Source organism: Nansenia antarctica (assembly GCF_963989245.1).
Source record: "Nansenia antarctica genome assembly, chromosome: 3".
Taxonomy (NCBI): domain Eukaryota; kingdom Metazoa; phylum Chordata; class Actinopteri; order Argentiniformes; family Microstomatidae; genus Nansenia; species Nansenia antarctica.
In genome coordinates this window covers 31,623,594-31,638,547 of record NC_137688.1, presented here as the reverse complement: position 1 = coordinate 31,638,547, position 14,954 = coordinate 31,623,594, and the positions used below count along the sequence as shown (strand labels likewise).

The 14,954-nt window shown below is 44.4% G+C and overlaps 1 protein-coding gene across 2 annotated transcripts in view; it reads right to left on the bottom strand.

The window, feature by feature from the left end:
* The window catches only part of LOC308152962 (ATP-dependent RNA helicase DDX3X-like), a 31,666-nt gene extending 19,250 nt beyond the window's left edge, over positions 1 to 12,416 (bottom strand). Inside the window, exons 1-4 of one of the 2 annotated variants that reach the window (XM_080526032.1) lie at positions 11,948 to 12,416; positions 4,468 to 4,519; positions 2,494 to 2,553; positions 366 to 699 (exon numbers count right to left, since the gene is read on the bottom strand). In XM_080526032.1, the coding sequence (XP_080382158.1) occupies positions 366 to 699; positions 2,494 to 2,553; positions 4,468 to 4,519; positions 11,948 to 11,992 (491 nt within the window). In that variant the 5' untranslated portion in view covers positions 11,993 to 12,416. The remainder of the gene's footprint in view (positions 1 to 365; positions 700 to 2,493; positions 2,554 to 4,467; positions 4,520 to 11,947) is intronic. The other variant, XM_080526033.1, reaches the window with a different exon arrangement.
* Positions 12,417 to 14,954: the final 2,538 nt, after the last annotated feature.

Below are 14,954 nucleotides of genomic sequence, written 5' to 3'. Positions count from 1 at the left end.
TGCGATCTGCGATCCAGCATTCAGGACCGATATCGCGGCGATATGCGATATCAATATCGGAACATCCCTAATTTCAATGCATTATAGACATTTTCTTTACAACAAGCATAACAAAAATAAGTTTTTTGATCACTATTATGCCGCTATGAGTACACCGACCAACGCGACGCGGTCCGCGGACCAACGTAGAACTATAAACTTGGAGACCCCTTACGTAGGCTACGGCGTGCGTAAATTCGACGCAGAAGCTTAAATCGGCCTTAAGGACCACAAGACGACTTGCGTTGCCCATCCCTGGACAACAAAAGGGTTCAGTTGGTTTAGTTCAGGAAGTGGGGAAGATTAAAAAACACCAGTTTCCTCACCGTCCTCTCGACGCAGACCCGCGGTCGTTGAAGAACGCAGACTTCCCCCTGTTCTGTCCGCCGAAGCTGTTGTAGGCGTCTTTAGCCGCGTTCCAGCCGCCGCCGATGTCTTTGTTCTCGTAGCCGCCAAACCCGCCCACGTTCTGCATGGGCTGGATGGGGTTGTAGGACCCTCCGCCGCCGCCCCTGTTCCCGCGGTAGCCTCCGCCCCCCCGGCCCCTCTCCATGCGAGGGGGGCCGCGCACGAACCCGTTGCCGCCGCCGTTCATGCGGTTGTCGTGGTAGCCATTCACAAACCCGTTGCTGCGTCCGCCGTCCCAACCTCCCGGGGCATCTTGGGTAAAAAAAAGAAAGAAAAGAGGAGATATCGGTTGCTGTCGGTTACAGTCCTAAGGACAGCATTGTGGGTGGAGCCTGTGGAGATATCTGGACCCAGTGAAATGCTCCAGGTGGAGGTGGACCACAGGTGTGTAGCGTCAGCTTAGTTGTAAAGTGGGCTAGAGAACAAAAAAACAAGCAAGCCAAACTAGACGTTGTTGGATTCTTAGGTAAATATGCTATGTTGCCATCCCAGATACCCCCACTCCTTACCGTTTGGCTGCCTCTGGAAAAAGAGATTGTGCATGTTACTATGGCAACGTCAGGCCTATTATGGCTGGTGCAAGTTGCTTTGTTTGGGTCAGGAGGAGTTGCAATTACATATCCAAACATTTTGTCGCTGGAAAAATAACAATAACAATAAAGAAAGGTAATCTGGGCAAGTAGTTATCGAGCCTCTAAGAAACACTCATTGGAATCTAACTAAAAGCGCAGCTATGGCAAAAACAACTCATAGCTCAGAGTAGGCAATGGGAGTGCGTCATCAACCTTCTTACTCACACTGTGTGAATGTTGAGTAGGATGAACTATTAAATAATTTATTTTACTACATATGTTGAGCCGCAAACAACATTTAGATGACATTCCTGTTCGTTCCTGAGTCGTGGGGGGGGAGACACTCTCTAAATTAAAATGACATGAATCTACCTATGGTCCTAATCCATGGTTTATTTTGGTAAAGACCTAATTATCATGGCATCACAAAATGGTTATTTTCGGATGATGTTTGGTGCTGTAATTACTTAATGTTTGAGTTACTGAGCTGGTAATGGTTGTCTGTGATCGACCCAAATCGTTGCTATTGCACTGCTGCATTTTCCCTGATGCCAAAAAATGTTTTTAATTCTCCAAAGAGGCCAATAGACTTTCCCGTATATGGAGAAGTGATAAAAGGGATGCCCTCTCTATCCAGTATATTTTAAGGAGCGCAGAGGTGCCAAATGTGTCTAAAACATCTCTATATCCTGCAGTGTGTGCTTACCGGGAGTGCAGCCATCTATCAGTAACTCAGAACGGGATACGCCACCACTTGAGGACAGCTAAATGCTTCTGTTACGATAGCCTTTTAGTCTAAAGACTTGATACCTAGCTTTTTAGACCGAAGACTCTAGATAACTAGCTTTAATTCATAAAGGTTGGACCAAAATGTGCATCACTCTATGAATTTTTCAGCACTTATGAGCGCTTTACTACTCAGAGGCTTGACACCTACCGGCCCTGACCTTTCCTTAACAACCAGCTCACAAGCTCGGTCCCAATCAAGGGCATGTCAGAGTTATGCAAGCAGCATTCATTTCATACAATAATAACCATCACAAGGCCATACAGAAGATTGAAATGTAGCCATTAGGAAGAGTGCCAGATCCCCCTCAGTCCCATAAGCGTTAAGTTACTGTGACTGGTAGACCTTCTGTCTGTGATAGGCCAATAAAGACAAATCTAAGAGGCTGGTTTTTGGTTTAGGTAAGCAGTTGTGAGCAAATGCAAAACACTCTTGATGCAGAAAAAAAAAGCCAGTCATATCTTGGGTTGGTTCCACCAATCAGAATTAGATTTCCCCTCCCCCCCCCCCCCATCACACCCGTTCCCCAATCCCATTAAGACCACTGTTGTATTAGTAATGAATTGAAACATGCAGGGTGAAGAAAAAAATCAAATAAATAAATGCTGAAATAAATAAAAGAGAGAAATTGAAAACAAGATGCCAGAGCTTCCCCTCAGCCAGGTATCTGTCTAGAAAGGCACTTACAGCTCATTCCTGGTGCCATTGTGTAAGCGTTCTGTCTACCAGAGGTATACGAATTTCCTGCTGCAAGAAAAAAAAACAACGAACAATGTCATGGGGAGTGTAATGACAGAAAACCAACGGCTTCATGATAAAGAAGGAAAAATAAGTGTTGCTGCCAGTGCAAGTGTTGGCCATAAAGAGAGCATGATGGATGGGTTTGTTGTTGTTGTTGTTCTTTGAGTTTGTCGATGCCATAATCCCTCCACAAAAAGGGTCTCCTGGGTCCTCTGTATAAGGAAACCTAACCTCCGTCAGATTTCATTTCAGTAGTGAAAAATGCATTAATCTTGAACTTTTCCTGAAGCTTGTCGCCTAATTTTGTGTTTGGAGGGGGGGGGATTTTACAGCAGTGATGAGAGCGTTTGGTTGTGCAATCAACTGAGTGAATCATGGTTCCTGTGAGGGGGGGGGGGGGGTCACTTTACACTGCGCTATCACACCCGTGACCACCAAGGGGCAGGGTTATTTTTAACGTTATTTTTGAGTCCAACTGGTACACCTCAGAGAGCTGGGGCTGGCCGGGACTTACCATTTGAGGAAGCCTCGTTGTTCCGTAAATGAGGAGGAATGTAAGACCCTAGAGAGAGACTGTTGTGAGAACAGGGGCAGCACTGCACACAGACTGACAGGCACTTTTATGAGGGAAGCTATTGGGCGTCTCAATCTTAATCTGAGATCCCTCAATCCCATTATTAATTAATTCAATCTGAATTAAATTAGGCTACTCTAGTCTGTCTATCTGTCTTCTTGACCAAACAAATATAAACCAAAATAATATGGACATGGCCAAATAATGAGGAGTCTGACTGGGCTAGTGTCAGGTATGGTATTTAGTAAATAATAAAAGCACACTGAAAATAAATAAAATAATAAAAAGCCTGTTTGAGTCCCAATAGTTTAAAGTTTGCTCTGCTCGTCTCAGTTCCATCAACCACCACTGATAGGCCCGGAGGACACGACTAAAATGACCTCCAGATAATTCATATTATTACAAATTAATTTAAAATTAAATTGAATTTGGGGACTTAAAGGGACACTTTTTTTTTACCTGGAAGTTGCTGTCCTGATCACGAACATATCAACATGTGAAAACAGCTGCCGAATGCGATCTGATGCAGATTAAAATCTCTAGTTTGGGGATTTGACCCGTATTTGAGGTAATCACATGTTTGTTTGGTTATTTTAAACGACGGAGGCGTGACGTTAGCGCTTCTGAACTAGCTACTGCCTGGTTTGTTTATGTCTGTACGCACCACGCTACATCTAGGCCCGTCACCTGTGTTGGGGTTCTAGCGTACAGGTATAGTGTCTAGAGCTATCGTCAGCCAGGCTGCATGGGGCCAAGGAGTCAACATCAGTGAGGTGGACCTCCATCTCTGTAAACCTCAGTAGTCTTTGAGTCTTTGTGGGAGGGACACTTTTGTTTTTCGGCTGTTTTGTATTGTATTTGTTGTTATTGTGTTTGGTTTGTGATAAATGATAATATTCACTTGTGTTTTACTAAAGTGCATCTTATCTTAAGACAGGCCTCTGTGACTGGCTGGGAGGCGCAACGCACCATGGGAGTTGTAGGCTAGTAGTTCATCATTCGGACACTAATAACTCACTGCTGCGTCGGTGGACAATCGGTGAAATTTTCCTTTAAGATAATTTCCTAATATGAGCAACGGATTCTGCGCAACGGATATGGACAATAACCCAACTCAGGTAATCGTTAAGACAACAATAAGGGTTAAATGAAGACACCTGGGTGTGGGAGTTATGGGGAGTTCTATCCAATGGCTCTAAGTGCGTGTTGTGGTGGATGGTGGATTAAGTCCCTTCACGACTCAGTAGGGCCATGAAGGGAAGGAGAGAGAGAAGAGGCTTCAGGCTGTTGGGACACCACCAATGTGTGCGGGGTGGGGGTCGGCCCAAAGAGGAGAGGTTACTTACTGCCAGTGCCCCCTCCCTGGCCGTCTGCAGAGGTCAAGTCTAGGACAGCCAGCTGCAAGAGAAGGAGAGGAAGTGTCAAGTATCACCTGAAACAAGCAAAACATAGCCTACGTCTATCTGCCTGCCTTACTGGAAGATCACACAGCTCACAGTTTTTAAACAGTCAACACAGTCACATTGACGAGCCTCCAGGTCGCCCTGGCAACACAATCTGGTTGTCAGCCAATCCAGCTAGCTAGCGCGACATAACATTCCCTCCCTCCCTCCCTCACTCCCCCGTTTTGGACATAATATTCAGAATCGACAGATGAGATCGGACAGACAGAGAGACAAACAGACAGACAGAGAGAGACAGAGAAACACACAGAGAGAGAGACAGGCAGACAGAGAGACACACAGACAGACAGAGAGAGACAGAGAGACACACAGACAGACAGAGAGAGACACAGGCAGACAGAGAGAGAGACAGAGAGACACACAGACAGACAGAGAGAGACAGGCTAGACAGAGAGAGAGACAGGCAAACAGAGAGACAGAGACAGGCAGAAAGACAGACAGATAGACAGACAGAGAGACAGGCAGAGAGACAGGCAGACAGAGAGACAGGTAGACAGAGAGAGAGACAGGCAGACAGAGAGAGAGACAGGCAGAGAGACAGGCAGAGAGACAGATAGGCAGACAGAGAGGGACAGGCAGAGAGACAGAGAGGGACAGGCAGAGAGACAGACAGAGAGACAGACAAGCAGGCAGACAGAGAGACAGGCAGACAGAGAGACAGGCAGACAGAGAGACAGGCAGACAGAGAGACAGAGAAACGCACAGAAAGAGCGCCACCAGACAGAGACAAGCAGAGCGAGCGACAGACAGACAGACAGGCAGACAGGCAGACAGGGAACACAGGTTCTCAGGTTCCCCAACGTGGCTTGGCAGGCTGTATCAAAGTCACGGTGCTCTGTAGGGATGCTCCGATTTAATCGGCCACCGATTTAAATCGGCCGATTTCACTCCAAATGACTCGATCGGTGATCGGCAAAAATGGCCGATCGCAAAAACCGTTTATTTTATTTTATTTTTCCTGGGGAAGACAGATAACTGAACAGAAAACATAGGAGGACGTAACAGTATGTAAACCATGAAGGCCACGTTTATGATGTCTTTTATACAGCCATATCGACTGACTTGGGCTTCAGGCCCTAACTGGGTGATAGGCCAGACCTTTACTATGCCATAAAAATGGGTCTGCGTTTGCTTGGTGCCTAATGGATCAAAACTTTTGTCTAAAAAGCTAATAATATGTAGGCTATCCAGTCAGTAGGCCTACAGTTATGTATTTAAAAAAAAATCGGTATCGGTATCGGTTGATCTTGAGGAAAAAAATCGGTGATCGGTATCGGCCCCAAAAATCCAGATCGGAGCATCCCTAGTGCTCTGTAAGAAACAGACCTGCCACCCCAGCGGCCCTTCATTTGGATCCAGGGGTGATTAAGTCTCCTGCCCCGGAGGACCACGGGCGCAGACCGCTCTGGGGTTGAATGAGATCAGCCACCTCGGGTGCTGCCAGCCCATGAAGGGCTTTAAATTAGTGTTGTTCCGATACCGATACTAGTATCGGCATAGCCACCGATACGCACAAAAATGCTGGTATCGGTATCGGCGAGTACGAACAAATAATAACTCCCGATACCACGTTGCGTTTTTCTCAGCTTGTCTGTAACCTGACACCGCCTTCCTAACACAGACATGCGCAGACATGCCCAGGCATGCTCCTCCCAGAGCAGCTGCTCTCAACCAATGGCGTGGCAGCTTTTGTTTTCACTTCACTATCGCGGAAAAACAAACACGCATGCTATAGAGGAAAACATGTCGGCGGTTTGGAGATATTTCAAGGTGGATAGTCCGGTGTGTACAACGGCTAAATGCACAATTTGCGGTCTCAATGTGTCGAGGGGTGGCACTAAAGCTGCCCGTTTCAATACTAGCAACTTAATTAAGCATTTAAAGCTAAAACATATTAAAGAGCACGACGAGTTTCTGTCATCTACTGCAGCGACAGCGAGCAAGAGAACGGATGGACCTAAACAACAAACGCTGAGTAGCGCATTCCATAAAAAGGACCAGTGGGACGCGACGAGTGAAATGGCAAGAAATATGACTGAGAAAATGTCTGAAATGATTGTGCTCTGTGACCTGCCCCTCTCCTTTGTTGACAATGTGGGATTCCGCCTTTTTATGGCTCACGCGGTACCTAAATACAAAATACCAGGTCGCAAATACATCACGGAGACGGCCGTCCCTGCCCTCAATAAGAAGGTGACTGAGCATGTTTCAGATAAGCTAGGAAAGGTGCAGGCCATCAGCTTCACTACGGATATTTGGACCAGTGACTTCTAAAATAGTATTATTCCCTCAGGTAGGCCTACATCTTATGTTAGTCTCAAATGGGCCTTATTTTGTTTGTAAATGTTTACTTGCTGTTGCACTACTTGTACGGTTTTATATCTTAAAGTTATTTTGTTTGTAAATGTTTACTTGCTGTTGCACTACTACTACGACTGTTTTATATCTTAAAGTTATTTTGTTTGTAAATGTTCACTTGCTGTTGCACTACTACTACGACTGTTTTATATCTTAAATGGATATTGCACTGATTGGCATCTGTGAGAGCCACATTTCAGGTTTTATAAGGGGTTGATTTTCTTGTCACCATACCAGGTAGATAATAAAAAAAAGTTCTATAGCATTCACTCTCTGTTGGTCTTTTTTCCTGTTTTACAAAGGTTTTGAGCAGTGCCAGACTAAGTGTTAGCAATAATTTTACATCGAGGTGAGTAAGCGTTTTTTTTTTTTTTTTTTTTTTTTTTTCCAAAACGCCGTGGTATCGGATCGGTACTCGGTATCGGCAAGTACTGCACGGTCAGGTATCGGTATCGGTATCGGGATCAAAAAATGGTATCGGAACAACACTACTTTAAATGTGATTAGGAGGCACTTTGAAATCAACCCTGCCCTTTATACTACAAAGCCAGTGCAGTGACTTAGGAACAGATGGATAACATGATGGCCAGTGCCATACATCACAGTTGGCGTCAATTCTACCTGCAGTGTGTCACATTTGCCGTTAACCTCGGTACTGTAGCCAACTGAGACCGTGCATAAAGCCCCTCGTATGATGCGTGTGTAACCCTTTTTAGTGTATTCAGTGTAACTCATTGCCAAACACTGTAGAAGCCATTTACAAAAGACTGCATCTATCCTGACCTGGGGTAATGGGATAGTGTTTACTGTAGGCTTAAGCTCGCCACTCTGCATTGTGTTGTTGCTGGGCTGGCTGCGTTGGTTAGCTGCCTCGTGTAGCCACATAGTCTAGTGATGGTCAAAAGGTGTTGCTGTTTATTGCTCTCAAACATGCACATTGGATTATGTACCCTCAAACAAGCACTGTGGATTCTGTACCCTCAAACAAGCACAGGATTCTGTAACAAGCACTTCAGGTTATGGAGGGACACAAGCACGTAATCAGAAATATATCCAGAACATTCCCAGGCTTACATCAACATGAAAGTGTAGTACAGTAGCTGGTAGTTGTACAGTAGCTGGTAGTTGCATGTTTTCTATAAGCTCTCGGGCTAGCAACTCTTAGCCTAGTTTACGATCAATTTGTTAATTCTCCGGAGAGCGCAAACAAATATAGCAAAGTTCTATAACAACAAGATCCGATATGTGACATCTCAGGCACATACACCATAAACTAAAGAATGTAAACATCAATTAACTGGAGACATCATGTTGGGAGACGGCAGTTACACCAGTGTTACCAGGGGGGGTATACTCGCAAGACTTGGATTTCCCTTTAGCAACATTGATGGAATACCCCCGAGTCCTACTCACTTATGCTAACAATCATAACATTGCTGCCTGTCTCCATAAAGATTATACGTAGCAGGGCTCTACAGTGCGACCATTTCACTCGCATTTGCGACTAAAAATACATCTGTGCGACTAGAGAAATAAATTCACGAGCACACGTGCGAGTACCGATTTGTAAATTTATTTTTATTTTTTTTATTCTAAAAATAAATCTGCGCGAACCGTGTGGCCACATTTTAAGCCATCAGCCAGCCCGCTACGACCACGGGAAGTCATGTTAAAAGTGGAGTTACTTCTGTTAAACTGGCGCTAAGCTAACATCGCTAATCGCTAACTCCCTCCTGGGCCTTAAAGAGACAAGCGCCCTTTTCTCATCTCAAGCTTCATTAGCTTCATTAGCTCACCACATCTACAGATTTGGTCCCACACACTCCAGATTTGAACCCAAGGTTACAACCAGGGTTAACTACCCAGGGTAAGAAAGTAGAAAGCTCTCAGACCTTCAGAACCCATTGAAAGTAGTGGAGGTACTCCAGAAGTCCAAATGCATCTCTAATCCTAGGAAACCCTAGGAAGCAAGTTGCCTAATGGCATGAAAATGCAACATGTTGTACTTGAGTGTGGCAGAGAGGTGGGACCCCCGGGGATGGTGGTGTGCTAACAGCTAGCCGCCGCAGAGGCACCGTGCTGGGCTGGCCACCTCCACATGTCACCACCCCGGGCAGCATGGGGCTGGGGACTGGTCATCTGGATGTGGGGTAGTTTAATACCCCTAGATGTGGAGTTGTCTGGCCACCGTGTGTGACTGATGTAGCCTGACCCAGCAGCAGGGAGGTGGGCAGCATGGAGACAGACCTCTGCATGGCCTGGCTGGGCTGCTAGCTGACAGACCTAGCCCTAAAGCCTGGCTGGGCTGCTAGCTGCTAGCTGACAGGCATGACATGGATGAATGAATGAACATGCTGCTAACCAGGAGAACTTGACACAGCTAGTTACCATAATACAATGCCATCAACTCTGCGTCTAGTAGGGCTGTAGGCATGGGCCAATGTGTGATTTTGGTGCAAAAATTGCAAAATCACTAATAAAAATGTGTTATAATTACATTTTTCACTGTGCTCCTAAATTTCTTTGTGTGCCCCTATCCTAGTGAAAAAGGTTAGCGTAGAGCCCTGCGTAGACAAGCATGCATGAATGAGATCCCAGGTGGAGTCATTGGCCACACACACACACACACAGCAACGCCCGTTGAGCCAAACAGCATGAAAGAGTCCCCATCATTCAGACGTCACGTGTCAGATCTCTCTGCATGCGATTCTTTCACACGCCGTGTGAACAGACTCTAATTTGATTGTGTGTGTGTGTGTGTGTGTGTGTGTGTGTGTGTGTGTGTGTAGACGACAGAAAGCATCAGGCTTGCACAACCTTGCTCTTATATCAATCCTATATCTATTTGTGCTCTTGATTTGCCATTCAATTTCAGACAGTACAACATCACAATATGGAGTTGATGATGGTAGCAGTCCAAGAAGCTCTGCAGATTGTGAGTCATGGCAGAATATATTAGCTAGAGGTGATGGTTGCATGGCCAAGAATATATGCAATTTTCTCTAGATGTTCAGGGCTAGTTTACAAGGTATTGGTAGCATGTTCAGGGCTAGTTTACAGGAATCAATTAACGTTTAAGACGTTGACCACTGAAAGTGAGTCTATCGGAAAAGGGATCTGGATTGATTTTTCTTAAGCTGGAGGACTGCTTTTAGAAGAATGGTAATGTGAGTTACAGGAAAATATTCTTCATTAGTCAACAATTGTACAACATTATGCTTATAGCTCGTAAACACCTGGATGCTAGATGAGTCATTTATATGCATTACTATTATATATACATTACTGCCTGTATGCACACAGTACATGGTAAGCTGTAGCTCTGATGTGACACTCCATATCACTTCATAAACCACGTCTGCATTCTAGTTGAAGCCCTTTGGCTAGTTCAATTGAAATTGGCGAATAAATGCCAATTATAGTAAAGTCTCCACTCTGCAGTCATTCTTTTAATTGTTAAGCATTAATTATTCTAGCTGCAAGGCTGTAAGGAATATAGCTGTCTCCAACAGTATAGGTTAGTTAGTTGTTTACCAGTGATCACAGCCAACTGTAAAGTATATTCTCAGGCAATTTATCTAGTTGTTATTGTTAGTGCAACTTGTGATCTGACCACTGGTGCCGTATCAGAGATAGCCTAATATAGCTAGACATATTAAAGAGTGGCATGTTTCTATGATAGAAAGAAAATACATTTTTTAGCAGAGTTGGACATTATGTGTGGATGAGATAACCGTTGTCCTTAGCCCTCCAGATAAATAAATAAAAATGTGACTGTTCACAAGCTATAGTAGTGTCATGTGATCAATAAGGAAGTAAGTGTCCATCTCACGTCTTTCCTAAAATGTGATAGATAGATAGAGAGAGAGATAGATAGATAGATGTTATAGACAGATAGATAGATGTTATAGATTAATAGATAGTTGTTATAGGTGATGAAATGTATACCGGCACGATTGACATGACAATTGCTTACACAACAAGATTTTGTCAACAAATGCTAAGGCATAACTATTTACCGTCATCTTAATGGGTATTGATCATTTGTTGACCATAACCGTCCTAGACTAATAAAAGGGGGCACATTGACGACTGGAAGGTGGGACGTTATTGACTAAATAGCTACAATGTGGCCACAATCCCGTCGTTACTGACCTCACACACACACACACACACACACACACACACACACACACACACACACACACACACACACACACACACACACACACACACACGACAGTGACGCAGAAGAAAATGTGCAGCTAGGCCAGCTACCCAGCACCTTGCAGACTCCTAACTCAGGTATAATCAGGTACCAAGCAAGCCGACAAGTCACAGACAGACTGCAGTGCAATGGCACTCCAACCAGACAGGGTTAGTGAACGTGAATCAATGTAGCCAAGCTATTCGTATTTATTCCTGTTTTCACGATGAAGCAGTGAGCATGGGGGATACAGTGGGATTATAGTGTTACTGAGCTGCCTTAAACCCTAGCATGATGCAATGATGCTGTGGCTCAGGAGGCAGAGCCGGCGTCTTAATGATCGCAAGGTCGGCAGATCGGCGGTTCGTTCCCCGGCTGGCCACACGTCGAGGTGTCCTTGGGCAAGACACTGAACCCCAAATTGCTCCCAATCAGCAGGCCGGCGACTTGCATGCATGGTAGCTTGCCGTGAACGTGTGAATGCGAGGCCATTGTAAAAGCGCTTTGGGAATATATAAACCAGTCCATTTAACAGAGTGGGATTATAATTGTTATTTCGCTGCTTTAAACCCGAGCATGCAATGAGCTCACTGTGTCAAACGCCGCATTGTTGGACGTGAAACACCGCCGTCGTCACTATTCTCCCCCACGACACCACCAGCAGTCACCGCCACCACCGACCTCCATTTTAACCAGATTAGACAACACACGCAGACGGTTAACTAGCTCGGCCCTCCACGACTGGCACATTTCTAGACATGTCACGAACACAAATGGCCCAAACCAAAAGGCCCTCACCTGCTGTTCCAGCCCGTGTATGTTCTCCACGGCCACATGACTCATAACTAGAGGATATGGAGGGAAAATGTTGTCGACTAGAAAGGCTTTCTCTTTGTCTGCCGGCTCGCTGTGTTCTCTGCTCGTCCTGGCGCTTTCTGCTCGTCGTATTTCCCTTATTCCTTTATCGAATCGTGAGTCGGATGGTAAAGGAAGAGTTGAAATTGTCAATAACTTAAATATGACGGCTTATTCTTGTTTTGTTGTATGTATTTAGCGAGCTACTGTGCTGCCGAAGGAAGGCCGTGTCTGAGCTGGACTGACTGACACCGCGGACTGCTGCTGCTGCGTGGTGGTGGAGGGAGCAGGGTTGCCAGGTGGGGTTGATTATTTTCCAGCCCGACCACAGTCTAAAATCCACCGAATCCACCAAAAAAACACAGCCCAAATGTATCTGTCTCTGCTAAACGATTGACCGTAGACTTGCAAACAGGCCTCGAGTGTTATGTTCGTCCTTCCACTGGATAACAAAACGGCGTAGGTTCTGAACGTCTTCAACCTGGCAACCCTGGGTGAAGTGGGGCACTGACAGTGAGATGTTATGCAGGGTTGCCAAATGGGATGAAGGATTTCCAGCCCAAACACAGCCTTAAAACCGCCGAATCCACCCAAAAAAACGGCCCCGATTTTGGGGTGTCAGTACAAGGATCAATCATACACTTGTAACCAGGCCACAAGTGTTCTGGCCATCCTTCCACTGGATAACTAATTGGGCGTAGGTTTTGAAAGGCTTCAATCTGGCAACCCTGGGAGAAGTGGGGCCCTGACAGTGAGATGTGATTGGTCGAGCCGTTTCGAGGTTTTGCGCATATCGCGACATTTTTGTGCGCAAGTCCTTATTACTCATCATTAAAAGTCATACAAACAGCACAATGCATGGCAGGTAAACACTATGCAATATTTTTTTGTCAGCATTATTTATTTTTATGAACATATTTAGTTAGCTCACCATCGCCATTCTTTATAGTGGCCTGAATACAAGGTCAATTCCCACTACCCTTGGATTGTATGGTTTATTCTTATTTTATTATGTAGTTTATATTATTGCTGTTGTGTGTTTTATTGATTACTATTGTTCTATTATTATTGTTATGCTATGTGGATATGTTACAGCACTTTGAACGGCAACGTTTGCAGGAAAAGTGCTATACAAATAAAGGTTATTATTGTTATTATTATTATTGTACACGTGTTTCTCATTCCTCATAATTATGACATAAGTTAGGCTACTGACAGACACTCCCAAGTTATGATTTCAGTAATAATAATAATAGGTTTATGATTATTTCGTATCCTCCTGTGATGTGACTAGAAAACATCATCCTAGCCTGGAAACCCCTTACGTCACAGAGAAACATCTGACTACAAAGATATTGTAAAGTCATAATTATGAAATACATACAAAGTTATAATTAAAGGTCAGTCATAATCATGAACTAGTCATAATAACAATAATTATGATTACATTTAGGCGATATGTATCATAAAATGTGCACTTTGCATTAGGCCCTCCTCCACTTTCATTAGGCTACTGGCTGAATATCTGAACTATAACCTTCCAATTATCTATAATACATCCTTTAGTCAATCACACTGTGAGTGGTGTTTGTGTGTGCGTGTTTGTGTGCGTGCGTGTGTTGCCTGAATACTCACTAACTCTACTAAGACCTTGTTGAATACAGATTACCAGGCTTTCTATTTCATAAACAAACAATAACATTAGGATGAATTGCATAATGGACTGAGGGTATAGGTCTCTTCAATAGTTACCCAACCAGGCTGTGCAGATCTAGGACTCCTGTAGAGGGGCATGAGTCTTAGGCTACATCTAACTAGTAGACGCGCATTAACATAAGATGTTTGTTCATTTCTTATCTATCTGGCATCAGATATGTTTACTAAACTATCAACAAGGACTGTAGGCTAATTGCCCCCATTAACAGTGATTAATTGCATGTTCTATCTTGGACTGAACCAAAGCTTTGCATAGAATGAATGAATTAATGAATGAATTAACTCTATTATTTGCAATCAGAGATTGTTCGAGACAGTATGCCCAGACATGCATATCCCCAGAGACATCTGAGAGCCCCAAAGCCTGCATTCCTTTCTCACCATCATACCGGTTGTATTTTTGGGTTATTAATGTAATAACCTTACAGCAGCGTAATCTACTAGTTTAGTTGGTGTGCAGGATGGATGATGTGGTGTAATCTGATAAATCTCATAATTATGATTTACTATCGCATCATCATGATTTACCATCTCATAACGTGTAGTCAGATATATTTTTAGGGTGGCGAGAATGGGTTTCCATATTGGGAGTCTTTCTGGCCTTCTGGATACTAAAGCCAACAACAGATGGAGAAAGGCCGACTGTGACACAATGAACTCCTGTCTGGAAGCGCCAAAATCACAATCCACAATCCAGCACATTGCAGGGCATCAGTGGTGTTTGTCAGAAAGAGAGGAAGATGTGCCATTTAGGACACGGGTGGTGAACAAACTATAACGGATAATGGTGCATAGAGACACTAAATCTTAGTCATTGCCTCATTACGGATACAGCTGGAGACATTTAGGTCATACTCATACCAGCACTGTGAACAAATCACGCTGGACAAAAATAGTCCTGAGCTGCTGGATTCATGCGTGAGAATAACAGCCTCTTATGACGCTGGTCTCCTGCCCCCCCCCCCTACGTCTGCGAAATGCCAAAAATGTACAAATAAAAAACGTAAATGTTGACGTAAGATAGAACAATTTTACATATCTAATGGAGCAGATGCTCAGAAGCGATCAGCCAAAGTGAGCCGAAGCGTTGAGGTTGTATTGTAAAGCTGTGTTTGATTCCTTAACTGGGACGGGGACACGGCTATTGTAAAGGAGACAACGTCAGGCATTCCTCCCCTTGCTTATCTCCACTCTGCTGTGATGAGGGCAGACGCTCATGTATGTTCCGTCGGTA